The sequence below is a fragment of the Boleophthalmus pectinirostris genome, unplaced genomic scaffold (genome assembly GCF_026225935.1).
Source record: "Boleophthalmus pectinirostris isolate CB_2022bp ecotype Guang Dong unplaced genomic scaffold, ASM2622593v1 HiC_scaffold_23, whole genome shotgun sequence".
NCBI lineage: Eukaryota > Metazoa > Chordata > Actinopteri > Gobiiformes > Gobiidae > Boleophthalmus > Boleophthalmus pectinirostris.
This window is the reverse complement of record NW_026571207.1, coordinates 17,434,139-17,456,055: the sequence shown is the minus strand read 5'-3', so window position 1 is coordinate 17,456,055 and position 21,917 is coordinate 17,434,139. Positions and strand designations below refer to the sequence as shown.

Sequence of the window (21,917 nt, the reverse complement as noted above, 5' to 3'; positions counted from 1 at the left end):
TTGCACTCATCGTCTGGATCGGTGGGAGTTTTGGGTTGCTGGGTGAGTTACGGTCATCCATATTAATTGGCTGTTTAATGGAGCCAAAAGCCTCCACTGACATGGCTGAGAGCTGCGATGGAGGCGGCTGGCAATTTCCATGTCAGACTGGAGGGACGGGATGGAGCTCAGGGATTATTCCCTCAGATACCTCTCGGAGAGGACAAATTGAAAAAACAGGAAAACATCCCAGCAAACAATTCATGTTTGTCACCTGGTTCTCGCTCACAGGGAATGTTTTTCTTATCAGCCGCTTGCAGTTTTCCCGCAATTTTTCCCATTGTTTTTGTTGTGGGCCCAGTGCCTGAGGAGGCTGCTCTGAGCCCCTGCTCCTAAAAGCCTGCAGCAGGCTTAACTGTGCACTATTAGAGCTTGGCTCTAACCCTGAGCTGCATGTGCTGCACCTCCTGTTGCAGATGGAAAGCAGAGGCAGACATGGAGGACTTCCACAGAGCAGGGGCCAGGGCCACAGTCAAATGTGAGGACATACTTCTGCAGGGCACTGCAGAGGTCAATGTCAGTGCTCTTTGATATTTATATCTCTTGTTTCTGTTGGAAAACAACTCTGCCACAATATGTCAGCCATGTATGCAGTGATTTACTGTGGAAAACGTGTGGTGAAAACATAAAAGTATTAGCTTTATAGTACTGGTAGTATTCCAGGTGACATTTGATATAGGTGGACACTTACCCTACTCCACCATGGTTGCCCTTGAATCACCACAAGATTGTGAACAAATAAAAATATTTACCTTAGCGGTATAATCAAATATCTGAAAATGGCTAACCTAAGTTTCCATATTCTATATGAATTTATATATATATATATATATATATATATATATATATATATATATATATATATATATATATATATATCTAGGCAGAAAATTATTTATTGTATCTGTGTAAATAAAAAATACACATTTCTTTTATTGGAGCAGGTAAATGCATTTATATTAAAGCATGTGGCAAAGGCAGCCAGGTTCAAGAATGAAACACATAAATACTTTACCAGAACTATTACTTGGATTAAGAGAAGTCATTGTGGACCAGTGAATGAATCAATTACGCTACAAAGTGCAGGAACGTGGCGGAAAAGCTCCTGACATATGGTGCTGTGTTGGCAATTAGAATGTGTCCTTTCAGATCAGACATCAAGATGAGAAAAGTAAAACAAAACAGGATTTGTTTTTGTACATAACAGCTTGTGTGCTCTTAAAAGTAAAAACTGTGCCTTAGTTTTGCTTGGACTCACTCTTTGGCTTATTCTGTATTTTAGATGAGACAGTGAACGTCAAATACTGTATGTGCCAACTACTTCTCTCCCTACAATGGGAAATGTAAATGAGCGCATGCTTGCAGTAGAGACATTTGAAAAGGGGATTTTCTCTTTGAACACGCAGCCCACTCAGTTGAATTGCACTGTGGCACTGAAAAAAAAAGGAATTTTGACTGATTGAATTCCTTCCTCTTTTTCTTTTGCTGGAGTTCGCATAGAAGTACAAGACCCAGGGAAAAACTAAAATGAATAACTCTGAACTTGGATAGAAAGCTGGTGAATTTTACAAAGACTACATTTTTTTAAAATACTGTTGTAATAGCTTACCTTTCATTTAGCCATCTCTAGCACCCTTCCCCTTTAGGCTATTTGGATGGAGCCTTTGGAGGAGATGATTAAATATTAATATTTAGGGCTCAAGACTGACAGCAAACACTATTTGATGTGAGCCACAAAGCAGCTCCGGGCTCGCGGACAGCCTTTCAGATGGTTTCACACACACTGCAAGGCTTGGTTTATTCTGCAGTGAGAGTCTGCTGGAGATAGGATAAGATGGACAGGCTGTGGATTCCTGCTCTATTCTGGTTATCTCTCCTGCAGTATGCATGACAGCTAGCTCCGGACTACAGACGGTAGAGCAGGGCATAGGCGTACCAGTGACTGCGTGTCCTCTGCTTCCATCTCTGTCACCTGGGGAAGGCTCCTGGTTTGGGTCCTGATGTAGCACTTCTGATGTTTGGCAAACCGGATCCCAGTAATTCCCTTTGAAAAAAAAAGGACAGAAAAGAAATGAAAGCCTACTCGTTCAATCAATGATTCATTATATTTCTCAGATGTTGATGTCCCAAAGGCTCTAATGCGATCATTTGAAAACGTTTCAGTGTTAATCAAAGCCCTTTAAAGTCAGATTACGCAACTTTACTGCTGGAAGGTTTGCAGGCACACAGACATCACCTGTAGAGGATGTGCCAGAGTGTGGAATTAAACTTAAAGGTAAGAGTAAAAACACAATAAAAACATCCATAATTAAATAAATGCAAGATGGCAATAACTTGAAGACAAGCAGGTGGCAAACCCTCTGCAAGAAAGGTTACACAGATCACCTTTAAACAAGCCAAGCCCAGGCAGTAAGTTTGAAGAGGTACATGTATAATTATTTTGCACTGTATGAGATTGAATGACCCCTCAGTGCTGGCAGACTTTGATTTCAAACCTAAAAAAAAGACAGGAGGCTTCCAGTGACTGTTGAGAATGGATAGTTTTCAACAGAAAGAGCCCACATTGAATTAGCCAGTCACAGGCCCCTGTCACTCCTCTTAATCTGCGCAGTCAAGTGTGGCGCTAGTCTCTTCAGCTCCTCTCCCCCACCATACGGAATGTAGCGGCTTTCAATTTTTCGACAGCCTTAGCGCAAGCAAGAAAGATCTGTTAATTCTCTTCCCTGGTGCCATTCTCCGTTAATCTAAGAGAGTCAGCCAGAATGAGCCTCGAAGACTAGATCAGATTGTATCCAATTTATTTTTCCCGTGGAGGAGAGCTACTCATTCAGCATGCCGTATTACTACAGACGGAAGAAAATCTACATTTGGCATGGCTCGCATTAAAATGGTATCAACGGAGAAATGGCATGAAAACAGATATGATTCCAGTTAGATTTAATTACAGCAAAAGTTTGGTGAGTTTTTTTCAGCTATGCAAGATAACGGTGGTAGCTGATTTTTTTTTTTTTTTTTCCATGTTCAACAATTCTGTCAGTCTGAACACCAGCTATTGGGTTTCAATTTCCTGTAGGCATCTTAAGGACTTTACACCACTGAAATGATTGATGTTACATTGTTAGTTGCTATGGCATTGGATACTCTCTTCCAGGGTTTAGAATCACACTATCCAGTTTTGTTTCATTTGCGAATGGGTATTATGCTTTTTGTCAATATCTAACTTCCTCTTTCACTTCAGTAATTTATGTGGGATTTGTGGCTTGATGAAATAAAACTAAAATTGCATTGTCAAACTACTGAAATGTTTATTACACAGTCGCTATCATGAATGCTATTGTTGATCACTAACAGTAATAATCTCTGATGTACTCAAATGTGGTTGAATTTGTTCTCTTAGTTATTATATTATTGTGATGTGTGAGCGAATGTGTTCAAATAATTTCCCTTGTGGATCAGTCAAGTGTGTCTAAATTTAAGTCTAATGGCTGACAGATGCCAAAATTACCCTTGTTTTACATAGTTTGTGATGCTGACAATGCATTGAGGTATGTATGGAATAGTACCAGCTTTTTGAATGCAGTTGTTCTTTTTGTAAACACTGGAAGAGTCTCTATCATGTCATAATACATTGCATGCTATTTAATCTCCACAAGAAAATGACGGACCTGTATTGATCTGAGGTACAAAAGAATGAACTTTATTGTGACGTGTTTCTCTTTAATTTGAGCAATCTTGCGCTGGAGTGATGTGGAGTGGCCACTGTTGTGATGGGAGACGATTACTAGGGTTGGTCATGCGGAAAATGAGGATAGACACACCAACACAAGGATGAGGAATGGAGATGTGATGCCATTTTAAAAGACAATGTTATAATATATCTACACGCCACTATCCTGTGTGCAAGTCTGAAAGATGAACGCTCGCTCTCTCAACAACAAGCGGACAATGTATCGCTCAAGTCAGGTGCCGTGAAATGTTAGCTAAGGTTGTGTCATGGAAATGGGATTTGAATAGTACACTAGCATATTCAATATCATCTTTAAAGTCAAAATGTTTCTTTTCCATAAACAAACTTTGATTAAAAGATTATCTTGAGTGTTTTGTGTCTTTCTTGTTTTCAGACAGAAGAGGAAAGACACTAGCCTGATTCATCAGTCAGTTTAACTTTGTGGAAACTGTCTGACCTCGCAGCATTAGGATTCGTTTGTTCGATGGTAGGAGGGCACTTTTTTAATTTAACCAATCGCTGCTATTTGGTCGTGATGTAAGTCATGCCCTAAGCTTTTCCCAAATCCTGTTGGAAGAAGGGCAATAACGCCTTTCCCCTTGATAAAATTCACCAAACATTCTCTTTGTTCTGCTTTTGAATCCTCGATCTCGGGAATTGTTACCAACACAGAATGTATGGCTTCGTCTACATCCATCTCGACTGCTTTGTTTACTGTTGTGCTGTACCACAAAAGAGACCCAATCATAGCTTCAGAGCTCTTCGCTGATTGGCTGGTGTGAAGTCTACAACATTCGGGGATCTTGCAAAATGTCTAGTGTATTCTGATTCCTGACTTAGTCGCTGGAGAGAAATTAAACTGAGCGGAGGCACTAGATGGCGTTAGTCTGGCTAGAAAGACACTAACACTAAACTAAAATGTGTAACTGAAACATCTTCGCTATCCACAATGTGAAATAGGCTAGGTGTTTCTGCTTTTCAGTATATATCATGAAGAGAGAGGGGTAGTGGTGGTCTGCATGTATGTGTATGGGGGAATGTTCAGGCATTACCATGGTGACACAATGCACACATTAGCCAACACTGGCAAAAACATTTAAGACACTTTGAAAACTAAAGATAAAAACAGCCTTCAAAATAGATTTGAACAACAAATTTTCAGGAACCTATTACGGTTCCAGCTAAATCAGTTCTTTCTGGTCAGATTGTGTTAAAATAAACCTCAGATTAACACCTAAGCCTCAGACAGAGCAATGCCTCCAGTTAGCATGACAACTCCAGGGAACGTTGGTGACATCTGCTGCAAGGTATCAAAAGGCTATGTTGATGAAATTCTCATAGAACAACATTGCAGCAGCTTTTGATATATAATCAATATCACTTTTATTCTGTCTTCTATAATTATGCTGTACACTTTGTTGTATTTTTATTCAACATGTTGTCTCTAAAGTCATTGTTTGAAAAGATGAGACTAAATTTGAATTCAGTTGAAATCAAATCCCAGACACACACTTCCACACAAAATTTGTATGATAAGTTTGTTGGGAACGCTGGAGGTATTTTGTTTCTGAGACTACTTTCAATTTGATGTTGTGTATTACATTTGTAAAGTCAATGTGATGTCTATTTCCCAAGAATCTACCGTATTTACTGTATTATACCCAGATAACATTACATTTTTTTTAGATTTATTGTAATGTAATTTTCACACAATAGAGTCTCAAGTGGCAGATATTTTTTCTCCACTTTGCTTTTCAAAACAAGTCCGGTTTTGGGCTGTGACAATGGGTAAGTGGATTTACCCTCTGCTCCAGTCCTGGTGGCATAATCCCCTCATTTGCCATTCTTCACTGGACCCTGAGGCTCTCCACTGATTGTTTTAACGGTAGTTTGTTCAGCGCAAGAGCATGCAACATTTTTCCTGTTTTTCCATTTAACAACTTACCACCACAGCAGCAATTTAGTCCAAACCTCTGCGACATTTTATAAAGCTTTTGCCCCTATTCTAACGAGGAATGAGGGCGCAAATTACTCTGCTCTCACTTGTTTCTTCTCTGGGGGGATACGCTCCGCTAACAGGAAGTACAACAAGCAACAGGCTTATAGTACTTCGATGTGTACATACAATTTTAAGTGAAGAATAGTCACTGTGCTGTTGGAAAACCAAGAGATTGATTGCAGAGGTCAAAGCATTCTGGCAGTGTACTGTTTACATCATATAGCCATTTTCGAAGAGGCCCACTGTTGGAGAAAAAATAACAGCTACAACTCGATGCATCTTCTTGGGATGAGTTTTATCCTGTAACGTTCAGCCCTCCGACCCCAACATTTCACAGTAAATAATGGTGTGAAAGAAGAGTATTCATTAGCTAGTCAAGCAGCACACAGGTTTTCTTTGGAGAGGTGCGGCGCATGTAACCTCGTGCACAGTGAAGCATGATTTAGGAATGAAAGGTAAGGTAATACGTTCTGCAGCCTGAGACGGAACAGCAGTTGTGAAAAGGCCCGGAAAACAAAGAGAGATGGGAGTATTAATGGTGTTTTTCTTTTCTTGGGAGTTTTTCAGACTTTGAAAATTGAGCAGAAAAAAAAAGCCAAAAAAAAAGCTATCTGAATATGTGTGTAAAGTGAAGATATGTAGATAGTCAGTGGAACAGAACTCATTCATTGTTGTGAATTTTATTTGTATAGGATTAAAATGTGGACTTTTATTCAATGTTCTTTTTCATTACAGGTATCATGCTTTTATAAGAAAATTTACTGCTCTGCTTTGTTTCTGTTTGATAGTAACTCTCAGTGATTGTCTTTGAAAGAAAAAAAGTGAAAAAAATGGAAGAAAGATATTTTGAGGCACCAAACTGATTAGAAAGTATAAGAGTAGACGTAGCATATATCATTAGGATAGAGAGGTATATTTTAAATAAATTATAATGTATTGTGCACTGTGTAACATTCCAGTAAAGAAAACAAAGTTAAACAGACTGTATCAGATTTTCTTTAAAAGATGTTTGCAGGCTAACTGCTGTTGGTCCCAAACACGGCTTTGGCCCTGTCAAACACGCTCCAAAACCAATAGCTACTGATGTGAAAGTGAGGAATGAGTTTGGACCACTGGAAAACTTAAAGGGACAATTCAGAATTTTGGACATAGGACCTCATTTCCTAGTGAGCCAGGGTATTGGAAACGTGTGGAGACACTTTTTAAAATATTCCATCCAGTCCTTGTATTTGCAGAGGTCGCTGGTGCTAGGCTAGCACATGTCAATGGCCATAGTTAGCCTGCCACTGAAACAGTCTTACCCACTCCATAGTGCACCTGAGGCAAAAAAATTATTACACCAGACTGTCGATGTGAATGTCTGTGTCGATAGAGCAATTTTAGAAGTAAAACCAACCTTGCATTTGAAGGATTTATGTCTGAGCAGCAGCAGCAAGTTGTACTTCCTAAGAGAAAGTTTGGCAGTGGTGAACTGATATATGAGAAAATAGTCCCTCAACATGCGACAATTCATGCGATGCAAGGTTAGTTTTATTTCAAACATTATTCTATCAACACAGACATTGACATCGACAGTCTGGTGTAATAGTAGATTTGCTTCGGGTGCTTCGTGAAGTGGGTAAGACTGTTTTTAGTGGCAGGCTAACTATGGCCATTGACATGCACTAGCCTAGCACCAGCGACCTCTGCAAATACAAGGACTGGATGGAATATTTTAAAAAGTGTCTCCACACGTCTCCAACACTCTGGCTAACTAGAAAATGAGGTCCTATGTCCAAAATTCCGGACTGTCCCTTTAATATGAACTAATTTGTTTCATGTTTTTAAGTCAGTGCAGTCCTTTCATTCCCTTGCTATTTGTCTTTTGTCTGTTTTGAATGTTCTATATGGACCCACTGGAGTCTGAAATAAAGCTTGATTTATTGAACTGTAACTGAGAATTAATTATGATTATCTTCTGAAATGCAACAGTGAGAAATACTAAAGATATATGTTCTATACAGTTAATTAGTAGATTTAATTATTATAGAAAAAGACTGCATAGTTGTAACTGTCTCCTGTTGTCTACCAACTCATCCCAACTCCTCCCTGAAACAATTCTAGTACCAATTTCCCAGCCAGCCAGTAACACCTTTCGCAACCTTGTTTAACCTTTACTTACATGTTTGAAGTCGTGGACCTCAACTACTTCTTCGCTGCCGTTGCCCATTCGGAAGATTTCAATGCGCCGGCCTGGGTCAATCTCCATCACGCTGTCAGTCTCTACCCCATCCACCACGGCTTTGTACTGCTGGTCATACACCTGCGGAGAGAGAGAGAGCACGCCTGCTGTGACTGTGCATCCAACACTCAATACACCGTGCTGCTGGACTCAAGAATATCGGCAAAAGGTTACTCAAAACATCAGGCCCCAGTCGGTCCAAGCTATTTAAATGAGTTCAACCATATGAGTTAGAAAGATTGCAATTCCTGACGTCATATACTGAAATTTTTCAAAGACTGGGGGCAACTACGGTAACCCAGGAAGGACATTCTGTTGGTCTAGCTTCTTCCTTGTGCAATATAGTGTGATTAAATAATAAAAGATAATGTGCTTCTTCCAAAACAGTGGCTATGGTTCTCTGGGGAAATGTGCAAGAACAGAAAGTTATAATGAAATTCCCCTTGGGTGTGAATGAAAAAGTTCTGAAAGACAAAAAAGTGATATTTGACAAAACGTGATTCTGACAGATAGGTTTCATGAGATTGACTTTTTTAGCTTTGTAATTTTCACCACGGCAACATCGTGTGAGTGTAGAAAAGACAAAACTATACAGTACACATGTTTGATTGGAAGTGGTTGGACTGTTTCACTGATTAATTCTATTTTCTATTTTATCAGTCACTATTTCATCTTTGCACTGTCTCTCCCTACGACGACTTGTATATAACTGAAATATATTTTAATTACTATATTACTATGTTTTGTCGTTTTTACTTGTACATATACATTTATATAATTATGCCTCTTTCGACACCACTCTCTTGCTATTTTTGCTATTTATTTTGAACTTATTATTAACATTTTAATCAGACATGTTGCGATATAATTATATTTGGCCTGCGAGATCATGTCAGATATGTATTGGAGCTGGCCCACTGGCTACAAATAGGCTATAGGGACATTATTTATTTAAAATTTTATATTCTTGCTTTTATTATTATAATATATTGCATGTGTCCAAATAATTTCCCTTGTGGATCAATAAAGTTTGTCTAATGTGCCGTTTGGTACAAAAAGTAAAACTCAAGCACTTGCATTTAAAAATAAAATACCACATTCTTTACTCAGCAAACATCAAAATATTGACTGAAGTTCAACCACTCAATCAAATCTTATGTGACATGTGTCGTCCAAAGGAAATTTGTTTTTTCGATTCACTGATTATGTGTGCTTAAAGTGGGTACTTGTTGCATTATACAGTTTTTCAGTTTATTCCTCCAGGGACAAAGTGCAAAATACAGTATATAAAACCAACTATCCACCTTCATGTTGAACACTGTACCACTAAAGAGCAAATGCAACATCAATATGACAGCTCTTCACACTATTCATGTTGCCGTATCATTGACAGCAAATTGCTAGTGCGTGTAATGTTAAGTTATGAGTGCTTATGAAACGCTGCAGCATACTAGAGCTGTGATATAAGTTGAATGAAGACCTTGTGTATAGTTGGAGCCTCCTCCTCACTGGTGCCTTTAAGCAGTGTTGTTTATCACCACCACTTGCTTATGTACTGTTCTCGGACACGCATGGATAGCTCTTAAAATTCCCCGTCTGAAAAATGATTCATGCCCACCAGCTGAAAATATGCTATTAATATTTATGTGTGGCTTGTGTTATGATGAGAAATATATTGCTGAGTTCATCTTCATCTGTCTCAGTGGCAAATCGGAGCTCGGCCAATGAGACGCGTGATTAATGAAAGATGCGGCGGGGACAGGAGCCTGTCAGGGTTTGTTCTCCTCACCACAAACATTGAAATATTCTCTGATGCAGCAACCACTAAATTAGACTTCATCCAATCTACACTTATGTTTTATTGTTAATACTTAAAGAGTATTCATTTATTTGCTGCATGTTCATAGAAAGATTTAGAGAATATGATTTTATACATTTGCCAGCGGAATATATATCATAAAAAGCGCTTGTGAATTTGTTGCTGTTACAGTGATACATTGTGCAAAAATTAGATAAGGGAAATTAAAGGAAATTAAATATTGTGCCACAATTCACTGATTCAAAATATCTTGACCTTGTTCCACCCCGCCCACTTCTGCCTTTTCTTTGTGGTGGTACTTTTGGTTGAGCAGGAATCCACTTATTTCATTGGATAATTTAAAAAAAGTTTTGCCACTAAAATATGATATAAAGTAGGTTGATTTGTGTAAAATGTTCATGTACATCAACAAAAACTTAATTGTTTCTTTGGGAGGCTTTAAAACAGCTTTACAGTCCATATAGAACTTATTTGCAGTCAAGATCAGTAGTCCCGTGCAAAATAATACAACTTGAATGACGATGGCAGCGCCTGCGGCAACTTCCGTAATGTTCTTACAGGTACCCAGAACATTGAGCTTTAAGGAAGGTTTTTAATAGAAGCAGGAAATTGTGTTGTAAAAGTAGTAAAAGTACTCACAAAGCCTTGAATTGGGAACTGATTTTGACATTCATTGTGAACGTTATCTGAATTGCTTTATAACGTACGTCTGAGATCTCTCTGTGAACTTTTAGAAATGGCTTATCCTTATTCTCAGTGATAATAATTAAATGGGAAATAACTCCTAATAGAAGATCAGCTGTGAAGTGGCACTGTAGCTTATAAGCTTCCATTACAACTGCCTTATTTCCAAAAAGTCCACCCCATCATGAGGAGAAGCCTGATTAAAATAGTCTCGAAATTCAAGTGCCAATTGAGCAGTTACGGCTAAAATTGTCACGATTAACCAGTCTGAGAGGCAGTGTGGTGAAATTAAACTTTTATTTGAGCATTTCTTTTAGATTAACATAAAGGTGGAATGGGAAGAGAAAGTGAAGCCTTATTGATTCATACTAAAACAGCGAATTACATTTTCAGCAGGCTATCACTTTTGATGAAACTCCAGCAGTGAGAACCTCCCCGCCGCACCAGGTTGAAATAGATAATAATGTATTACAACTGTTTGACTCAAACTGGTTCAATATCCAAAAGCTGCTGCTGTGCATCGTAATTGGCATGCCAGAAATAGAAATTAATAGCTCTTATGTGATACTTATAGACACTGTTATTTTTACAACACAGTGATTTGCCCCAGTGAAAGAGCTAAAATGTGCTTAAATTTGTGTCGGAAATGATGTAACTTAAAACTTTAAGTGCACTTGTTTGTCATAATGATGTTCCATGTTTAAATAGTATTTCCCAGAACTGTCAGTCGGCAGAAGAACCTGAACGTTAATTAGCTTCCCATAAGACACTGAACAGGCAGATAAAAGGGCATGCTAACTGAAGACTCCAGTTTGTCGCCAAGTGTAAGGAGGCGGGCCCTGTAGTCGCAAAAACTGTTAAACTTAATGCCACGTTTGTGTTAAGCGGAAAATATTAGGGTTAAAAATAACTAAGAGATTCATCTGTTCATAGCTAAGGACAAACTTCACCTTTAAGCTTTGTGACAAAAACCTCATGTTAGGCTAATGGTCATTACACAGTATTCAACGGTATAGAGTGCACCATGAAACTTTTCTGGTGAATGGTGTGCCAGCTGCTTATCTCCACGGAGAGGCTTTGTCAGGAATGTTCCACAGTATGACATTAAACGTATCTAGCTCCAGGAAACAGGTGATCCAACCAGGTCAAGTTAGGTGAGGCGACCACACTCACTATAAAATTGCATGTATTTTTTTAACCATGAAACCACATTTAATTGAAAAAAATGAAATATGTAAAAAATCTAATACCAACATTTCAGACAAAGCATTAACACCTCCAAGGAGACAAACAAGCACTAGAAAAGTTACACTGTGTGCCTTTAAGTGATGTCTCTGAAATGGAGAAGAACTTAAGGAACTCAATAAATCAATCCCTGTAAGATCTTCTAACACCTACCCACAACAGCGGAATGAGATTATATATTATCATCAGTGGTTTTGCTCAAACAACGTATGAACTGAGCCCTTAGTGCCCCCACACAATTTAGTATAAGGAACCCAGAAGACGATGGCCAAAATTGAACTGCTTTACCCATCTCTCACTATGCAACAACATCAGCAGTACTTTGCCCCTTTGGAATTACACATCTCAAGCAAAATACTTTTAAAAATACCCAAATGCTGTAGCCATAAATTTTGTATATTTTTCATTGAAACATGAAAACTATATTCTATTTGAGATCCTTTTAATCTTCTAGGTTTTTTGTGAAATGCTCCTGTATATGTTGAAAAACTTTATTAAGAATAAACTGTATCATAATCATATACCATTTTTAAAACCAGGGACAAAGGATGAAGTCTCCTGAGGGTTAGACTGGGAAGTGACAAAATTACATTGTTTAACATTTGAATGTTTGAATAGCTCTTTGGTAATTCAAGCTTTTAAGTTATGGCTAAAAGAACATTAGAAAGAAGACAGCAGGACCCCAAAAGATAGCATGGAAATCTTTGATTAGTGAGCATCATTTCCAACTCTGAGCATGCACTTTACCCCATGCATGGACTTTTATCTTTCTTTAAAATGTTCAAACATCTTTTTGAACAACTTTCTCATTTTTACTACCCACTGGTTTGCAGAAAGGCTTCTTGCTTGATGACTACGGCCAACCTTTCAAGTCTGTGCATTTCTCTGTCTAAAATCACATTTTTATGATTTGGAAAGATCTGATGTCCCTGGAATTCAAAGAGTTTCCTGTCAACATGTCAAGTTTCCTACTGTGCCTATAAGCAACAGTGTATTCTCTGAGTTGGGTGCAGGCTCCTTGTTGCAACTGTAGCTTCAAAAAATGATGGTAAAAGAGCAAAGTGATTGGTTAAACAGGTATTCACACTTCAAACTCCACCCCCAGCATCCATGTGTTTGTAATTAGAAACAACTGCTGTAATTAGGACAGTCTTGCGTGATGTGACCAACTACTTGAACATAGCCGCTGAAGGCTGCTCACACTCAAGTTTAGATTTTTATTTTACTAAAAAGCTGTAATTGTACCTAAAATTGCCAGAAAAACTACTAAGAATAGTAATGCTATTAAAGCAACATATACAAAATCTAGTAGCTAAAACAAGTAAAAGTGGATTCAGTGTTTTGTTCTACTTTAAGAAAACAAAAAAAGTTGTTTAAAATAAAATTAAGCTCTGGCTGGTTGTTCGATGTTTTTTTCAATATTGATACCTGAAGGTTATGTGGTGAGCAGCAATTCACTACTATTAAATACTCATAAAAAAAAAAAAAAAAAAACTCTAAAAATGCCTTCCACAATGCCCAATATTCGTCTCAAAAACAGCTAAGGTTTTTCTTCACTTCACAGGGAAAGTGTGGCTGCAGCGTACACTTCTAGATAAAGAAGAATTCACATCTCCAGAGCTTCGGAAAAACAATCCAGTTTGGAAATAGACCGTGCCTTGTTTATTTCTTTTGTTCAAAATTTCTGTCTGAAGTGATTCTTAACTGCCTCCACCTCAGTGATTTGAAATGTGCCGTACCAAATACAAGAATGAGAGTTGGCGAGCACAGGTTGACCCCGGGCTTGTTTGGAGAGAATAGTCAGTGGTGCGGCACTAGAAGACATTAAGCAAAGGTCAGGTTGATGCAGATGCAGGTGAGTGTGCATTGTCGGTGGAGTGAGAGAGCATATGCATGTCGATGAAGTGGTAGTCGTGGGAACACTGATGACACTATGTCCTCTCCCAAGTCCTTGAGGTGAGGAGATTGGGGCTCCAGTCAGGCAGAACGAGATGGCTGTCAGTCAGGGAGGGCACGGCAGGGGCAGGGGGAGGTGGTGGAGGTGATGGGGGGTTGGAGGTGGTGGAGGGGGCAGGCAGGCGGGTGTGCTGAGGCCTCCTGGGAGCCATAGGCAGGGCTGTGATCGATCGGCGTGGGCAGCAGTCGCGCACAAGAGAACTCAGTGTCCTTTTGGCTTTGGCGCTTTAAAGATTTCCATAGATTTAAAGCAATGTGGCATAGAGGGGTTCACTTTTGCCCTCGGACAGTCTTTCAGTGGCTAGAATAATGTGGCTTTTGCCCCATTGGTTGTTTTCAGAGTCTACAATGTGATGATGTCATACTCCCAGATGAGAGGTGAGAGACAGTTTGCCCTATTGATTGCGCTGTACTTTCATGTGAAGTCTCCCAAAGGAAATTTGTTGAAATGTTGAACCTGTTTGTTTCTATTAGTGACTAAACGCTATAACTCACTATGATACAATACAACTTTTAAAACTTTTGCTGCCACCTGAAAGTATGTGCAATGTTTAACCCAGAGCTTATGACAACTTTTTATGTACCCTTCAGATGTTCACTCCTGTTTTACTAGACACTGCAGAGCCTTTTATCTTCTCTTCTGCAAAACATCGATCAGTCAAAATAACACTCAAGTTCAGAGCGCCACCCTATAGAATAATTTTGCTTCTACTCTCAAATCTGTTTCCACACTGGATTCTTAAAGAAAAAAACATTTAAAACAAATGTTGATTCATACAAATGTTTAATATTTGAACTATTGTAACTAATTGACTTCTCTGTCTCTTATGCTAGAAACATGTTTTTAGGAGAGCTGGTCCTAAATCTAGGTCTACCTTACAGTCTCCTGCTTAGCAATTTTTATGTTTTGTCTGTTGCACAGTTTTTTCTTGTACGTGCAAATAAAATAAAATTTTATCTAATCTGCATTAAATATTATTGGCCTGTGGAATGTCTTGAAACCCAGTAATTTGGGTAATAGGATACAGCAAGTTATAATTTGTTTAGACCTCTGCCAAGACCTTCTACTTTATAAATTGCCCAAGTTAATCATCTTCTAGCTCAGTCATATGGTTTTCATCTAGCAAAATAAGCATCACAGTATATGTGCAATACCAGTACATTCGTTTTATTTTGCCTTTAGCCTGGTGACAAAAACTATTTTCTGACAATAGGTTGAAAAGTTAATAGAGTTGAAATTGACGCTCTTAGATAATATCTTATTTTGCACCACAGTTTGAATAAAACACACAGTTTAAAGCCGACGTCCAAACAGCAAATCAAATCATGAAGCACTGAGCCTTTGGAAAGATACAAACCGCTAAAATAGTTCTGCCTCTAGGGGGCTATCTCCTCCAATCGCAGGAAGCACACAGCGATGATGGATTAATCAAAATAAAGGACAGGAAACAGAGAAACGCTCCTTCTGTTTCATATTGAGCTGAGATTGAGGAGGGATTTGGACCAGGGAAGAAAAATGAAAAAGCAGTTGAGTCTCGAGTGCACATGCCATCTCTCTTCACTTTATTATTTCTTCAAAACAAACTACACAACGCTTTATATACGAGGTGCACTAACTGACCCGAGCAGCAGTCCTCCCCTTAAAGAATAGTATGTTGATCAAAGAACATAATGTACTTTTCTGAGAGTTTATTTGAACATAATGACTTAATGCCAGCAGTTAACAGTTTTTTAACCCTTCGCACTAATGCATTTGATTTCAGAGGTGTGAAGAAGATGCATTAAGAGATTAAGTGAGAATGTAAACAAGTGGAAGTGGTATGGAAAATAAAAGCAGACTCTGGGTTAGAAAAAGGGCACTGTATTTTGCATATTTGAAAACTTGCCAAATCCAAAAAACAAGCTTTAATCTACACAGTTGGTTGCTACTTTTGGCCAAAATTAAAGAGTTGTTTCAGAGAGGGCAGCTGGTACAGAAAAAAACTTACAACTCTGATGATATATATATATATATATATATATATATATATATATATATATATATATATATATATATATATATATATATATATATATATATATATATATATATATATAGATATTAGATAGATAGATAGATATATATAGATATATAAAGATTGATATATGAAAGATTGGGATAATTTGTCATACTTTTTTTTTTTTTTTTGCTTAAATTATACTGTAGTTATAGTTTTAAGTCATAATGAAAATTCAAAAATATTAGACTTTCTTTCCTTTGGCAAGTCCAGAATGATATCTTTCTGTATTTATTACACAGAGAAATATTACTTTGGCCACGACTGCCTCTGCCGTGCCTCAAGTATGATTTGTATGAATTGTGAAACTGCAATCAGATTTGTTTGTTTTGTTTTCAGTGACGCACATGAAACAAAAGAGCTCAATGGTTGGAATTGGGAGTTTAGTGCTTCATTCACTGATTCCACACAGTGTTTTTCAGGCCCCTGTGATTTTTTTTCCCTTTCTTTATTCCTCATAAACCGGGAATGTCCATAATTGGCTAATCCACCTGTCAATCATGCCCATCTGAACTCTTGGAGATGCACCGTGAGCACATCTTCATAGAGTATTGGAGACGTTGAGAAGTGTGTATTCTGGGTGCTAGGCAACTCTCACTTTGCTGTCACATTGTTGTTATAGCGCACTGGATATGAGAAGCAATAATGCAGATTCAGTTTTGTCCTATTGTGCAGGTCTTTGTCTCCAACATAGACTTCTATTATAGGTGCAGGTTTGTGCAAGACAACTGTGCACAGTAGGGCTTTCACATCCCAAAAACCTTAGTTTAAAAGGCATGCCTGGAATGAATATTGTCTCCCAGTATGGAAGATTCATTTGATTTTTTCATGGGGAAGCTTCAAGTGAAAACAGCTGGGAATGGAAAAGCAGGCAGTGGCGAACTTCAGGTTTTTCCACTGATGCACAGGCTACCCTGGCTCCTCTCACCGTCAGTCTATCCCTGCTAGTCTTTCCACATGTCTCTTCTCAGGGTCTTTATAGGAATGTTTGAAACTGAAAATATTATCCCTCAGTCATGGAGTAAATATTAAAGGGACCATATTATGCTATTTTCTGATCTATGTTATAATGCCGTTTCCTCATTAAAAACATACCTGGAGTTGTGTTTTATTTCATTCACACAAAGTTTAACACACAAATCCTCCATATTTACCTTGAGCACTTCTCTTAAATAGAAATAATCTGCTGCACCTTTTGATGTCATGTGGTAATACAGGAAGTGCTCCACTGTATTTTTAAACTTGATACACCTTCACTAGGATCATTTGGTTAATTTCAGAAATTTCCAATCTCTACTGAATGAAGGGTGAAGAGAGCTGATAATTGAAAACTACCTCTTCATGACATCACCAGGTGGAACAGAAGATTTTAAGCTTTGGAGGTATACATAGATTAATAATAAAAGATTACTCAAATACATGTGAATGAAACAAACACAACTCTGGGTAAGTTTTTGATGATGGATGGATTAACCGGAAACACATGATTAGTGATTGTAAAAGAGCAATTTTTCTTAAACTTAAAATAACAATTTAACAATTTTCCTCCAAAAGTACAAATCTTGCTCTTTTGAGAAGATCTTAAAACACTACTATTTTAATATCAATGAGCATTTATTACACCTGAGCAATTTTGTATCAAAGTCAAAGTATTTTCATTGGTGCTAAACTGTATGATGGTAAAAGTATGAGCAAAATTACTGGTTATATTAGCTAAGTAATGGTAGAAGTTACAGCTATAGAATATATTCATGGCAAAAATAGATACTTTCCTTATAACAAGTACTTTTATTTAAAAATCTATAGGGATGTAACAATATCCAAATCTCACGGTACGATATTTAATACAATATTTTGAAGAGGCTAATATAATTGTAGATGTGACACTTTTTTGCTCTTGACATACCTTGACAAGATTTTGGTGTGAATTATTACTGTCATAATCCCAAGAATTCAAGTAAAAAACATATCACTTCATGTTGTCTGCACTGAAATGAATCATGGGATATGTAGTTCCCTATGTTTATAAGCTGTTGCTACTATAAAACAACACATTTAAGCAAAGGAACTTGTGATTCAATATACTGTAACAGCCCACAATATTTCGGAACCCCCTCCTTGAAGATGACGTCTTCGGACAGAAGGATGGACGAGAGACACAGGGTGGAAAAGAGGGGGTCGAGAGAGCTGACACAGGCGATGATGATGGGATGTCCGTATAAACAGGGCTTCTGGATAACTGAAGATGTGGTTGAGATAAGCTGTGGTTGCCTGGAGAGAAGGTTGAGGTGTGGTCCAGCTCCTGACTAATCATATAAACTCCAATTAAGGGTCCAATATTACACAACATTGACTCCTGCGAGCCTTGTGCGAGTCATGTTAGAATGCTCTTACCTCATCAAAAACATACCCAGAGTTGTGTTTTGTTTCATTCACATGTGTTAGAGTAACCCTTTATTATTAGCCCATTTACATCTCTAAAGCACAAAATGGTCTTTCACCTTGTGATGTTATAAAGTGGTAGTTTTCAAGTTACCTTCAGTAGAGATTGGCAATTTCAGGGCAGGTATGTTTGTGATAAGGAAACAACATGATAACAGTGTCAGTATTCTTCCAAGCATATCGAAATATGGATGTACATGAATCACAGTGGGTGCTGTATTGCACATTCTTAGTTATGGATCATGTGTCCGTACTTGTGTCCTTAGTAAAAATCCAAACACTGCAGGCCTTGGGAGACGACACCAGAAACGACACCATACTGAATGTGCTGTTGATTTGCCACCTCCAAACAGGAGTGCAGATGGCCTTCACACGTGTAAACACATGTTTTTGTATTCACTGTCAGGCTCCAACCGCTCCAATATTTGTGTTTCCATCCTGCTAGGTGATATTAACAGATTTTACATAAACATTGGGAGCGCAAAGAGGGAAAATCTCCACGATGTGATTGGTGCCTTGAGACCGGAGATTACGCGCGTGGACACTGATTAGCGAGCCTGTCAACTCTCAAAAGCTGGAGAATTTGGATAAATGAGGTGGCAATCTTGTGCATCTGCCAAATCGCATGTGGTCTGGTGGTTCTGGTGAGGCCTGCTTAATGCGGGCAGCTGTTTGTGGACTGGCGCCAGTTTGGAAAATTCAATTCACAAAATGCCCGGCACTCACTAACGCGCCATCAAGTTACTACAAAATGAGCCCAGAGGCAGCGTGCGGTATCAATCTCACTGAAGCTGAAGTGACAGGGGCCTGGTGCAACATGGAGCAAAGTGGAGAACAACACTCACCACATGTAGATTTGAATATAATGAGGAGGTAATACTTTGGACAAATGTACCACGATAAATACAACCTGCCATACTCTTATCTTACCTGACCAGCCAGAACCACACGCTTTAAGGAATCTTTACAAAGACGAGTAAAATGAAACATACAAAAGGGAAAAAAACAACATAAAGCACTGAGAAACAGAGCAGATTTTTACAGAATCAACAATCGAAGCATCAAAGTTTAATTTATCTCAGGTATAAGAAGCTATATATTTTGTTCTGAATTTTGGAGAGGAGATGTCTTCTGCATTTGAGAGACGTGTGCTACAAATTAGTATCTGTGGCTGTATCGTCCTAATTTGGGATGGATGATTTTCACCCTCTGTTGTTCAGTTCCAGTCCCTTTTGGATTTGAATAGAATGTACAAGGGACTGGCTGGTAAGGCAAACTCTTATCAGTAAATAGCAACACTGAAGCAACACTGTTGTATGTTTGAATAATGTAATCCACAAACAAATACATTTAATAATGATGATAATGATCATTGAATAATGACTACTACTACTACTACTACTACTACTACTACTAATAATAATAATAATAATAATAATAATAAGTGCATTAAGAACAAGCAAGTAGTGTACCTTTTCCAGAAAGTGGTGCAAAAGTGACATTGTGCTCTTTTATCAATCATTAAATCACAGATTGGAAATTGGGAATTGTTATAAAAGATATTCAGCAAATTAGTAACACATGTTTGCTTTGCTGTTTTAGGGTGATAATATAGGGAGACTTTTTCAGGTTCCTGTGTTCAAAAGAAGAACCACAGAAACATGGGGAGATCTGATTCCCACAGTGGTAATGTAATGATCTTGGTTGGTATCTGGTACAAGCTAAAGTTCATTATACAAAGAATAAGGGCTGACAAAATTGCATCAGATTATGAGTACAGAAGCCAACTGGTGCTATCTTTTTATATATTTTCAGCTGATTTTTTTGGTTCCAAATGAAACAGTGAAGTTACTGTACATGTTCAAATGCAAGGTGCTATGAGCAAATGTTGCAATATCTTTTCCTGTAATGTAGAGATGTTTCAACACTGAAATTTTGAAGGATTAAAAATGTGTTTTGTTTTGAATGAAAGAAATAAGATGATAAACATTTCAATGACAGTAATGACCAGTGAGATTAAGAGATAGTATCTTTGACTTGAACTGTAACCAATTCCTACTGAAATATTCATGTTACTGAAACCTGCAGTGCTGGTTACTATTGGCAACCAAGCATCCGGCTGAATCCATGCCACTGGCCAAGTGTTATATTTTATATAAACATACATTCTCAGAGGTGCTGTAAACCGCTGCTGCATGAAATACTGCATAACCAATGTGCTACAAATAATGATTTTAAAGTACTTTCTCGCAATAAAATAACATGTTTTCATCTTTATTTGTTGCAACTAATATAGCCATGGAACAAAATAAAACTGGACACTGATTAATCAGACAAAGCTACAGCGGGTCTCTTGGCGTCAAATCTTTAAAGACAAAGTTACCATGAGAAGAACGAATGTATTTAAGAGGTTTGTGAAGGGAGAGACAAGAGCTTTTAACTATGCTATAATTGTTTTCTCTTCTCAGTTACAGCTGTATTTAAAGTGATTTGTGCATGTTTGAATAATCTTTATATTTCAGCGTTCAAGACACCATTGCCTCAAGTATTTCTGTTTTCAATACTTGCACATTGCTCTGTACTTACTTCATTCTCCAATGTTTTATTTTATTTTTTTTTTCTTAAACTGAGGGATATTTGTCATAAATGAAAAAAACAACACAACAACAATCCATCGTCACCTGTAGCTATCGGGGCCATCAACATGGTCTGGCAGCATGAATCTTTATTGTGATGGAGCTTACGATCACGCACTGGGCAGGCAAAAATCGGCGCCACATTTTTCAGCTGGAAGTCAGTGAACCAGCAGTCCCTCACAACTTTACAAAACTGTTGATTGTCATAGCTCATAAATACCAGACAAAAGCATTATTGATACTGCAGGTGATATGATCAATAGCTAACTCACAGCACTGCTCTGTTAGAAGCTCTGCTACTCTATTGTAACACAATCTGACCATAACAAACTGATTTGTTGGTGAGTTGATTTGTGCTAGTCACTTTCACCTTTTTGTTGTAAATCAAGCACCTAAACAGGATCATGAACGCTCGTATTGATCACAGACTCCTGAAAATGTGTTGTTTAAATCCATTTAGTATTTTCTTGAGTATTCAGATGTGTTTGCTAATGTGTGCATTGTATCACCATGGTAACTGCTGAACAATCTACCAATAGAAATGCATTATAACACCCCCACCATGATGTAAAGTATCAATATGTTTTCTTTGAACAAATATCTTCTTTGTTGGGGATTAGAGAAAAAAAAACAACCAAACAAATTGCAGTTGTAAAGCCAGATCTGTGCAGCCAGTCTCTGGTCCAGGGGCTGTGTGAGGGCCCAGTCAGCGCATAATGAAAGGACGCTCTAAATATAAACAGTTTAAAGCACAGAAACAGTCAGCAGTGTAATTAGCAAAAGGCTTTTCTGTGGTTTTCCTATATGTGGAGGTAAATGGCTGGATGCATGCAAGTGCAAAACATGGAGCTTAAATTTAGCCTTCCCTTTAAGCCCACAGTGCCAATAGTGCAAACAGCAAGGTTATGAGAGGTTGGGATAATCCCCTTAAGATAATCTAATTAAACCATACAACGCTGCATGGTAAAGGTGTTGCTGCAAATTCATTTTAGTATACAGGCAGGCTATACTCACTACACAAAACTGTAGGACAAGAATACAAGTATACTCTGAGAGTATACTCTGAGAACAAAGTGTATATAGTTATGTAGG

At 38.0% G+C, this 21,917-nt stretch overlaps 1 protein-coding gene across 1 annotated transcript in view; it reads right to left on the bottom strand.

Annotated features, from left to right (window-relative positions):
* tnmd (tenomodulin) overlaps nt 1-21,917 on the bottom strand; it is a 68,617-nt gene that overhangs the window by 11,541 nt on the left and 35,159 nt on the right. Inside the window, exons 3-4 of the mRNA XM_020923523.2 lie at nt 7,927-8,067; nt 1,976-2,083 (exon numbers count right to left, since the gene is read on the bottom strand). Of these exons, the coding sequence (XP_020779182.2) occupies nt 1,976-2,083; nt 7,927-8,067 (249 nt within the window). The remainder of the gene's footprint in view (nt 1-1,975; nt 2,084-7,926; nt 8,068-21,917) is intronic.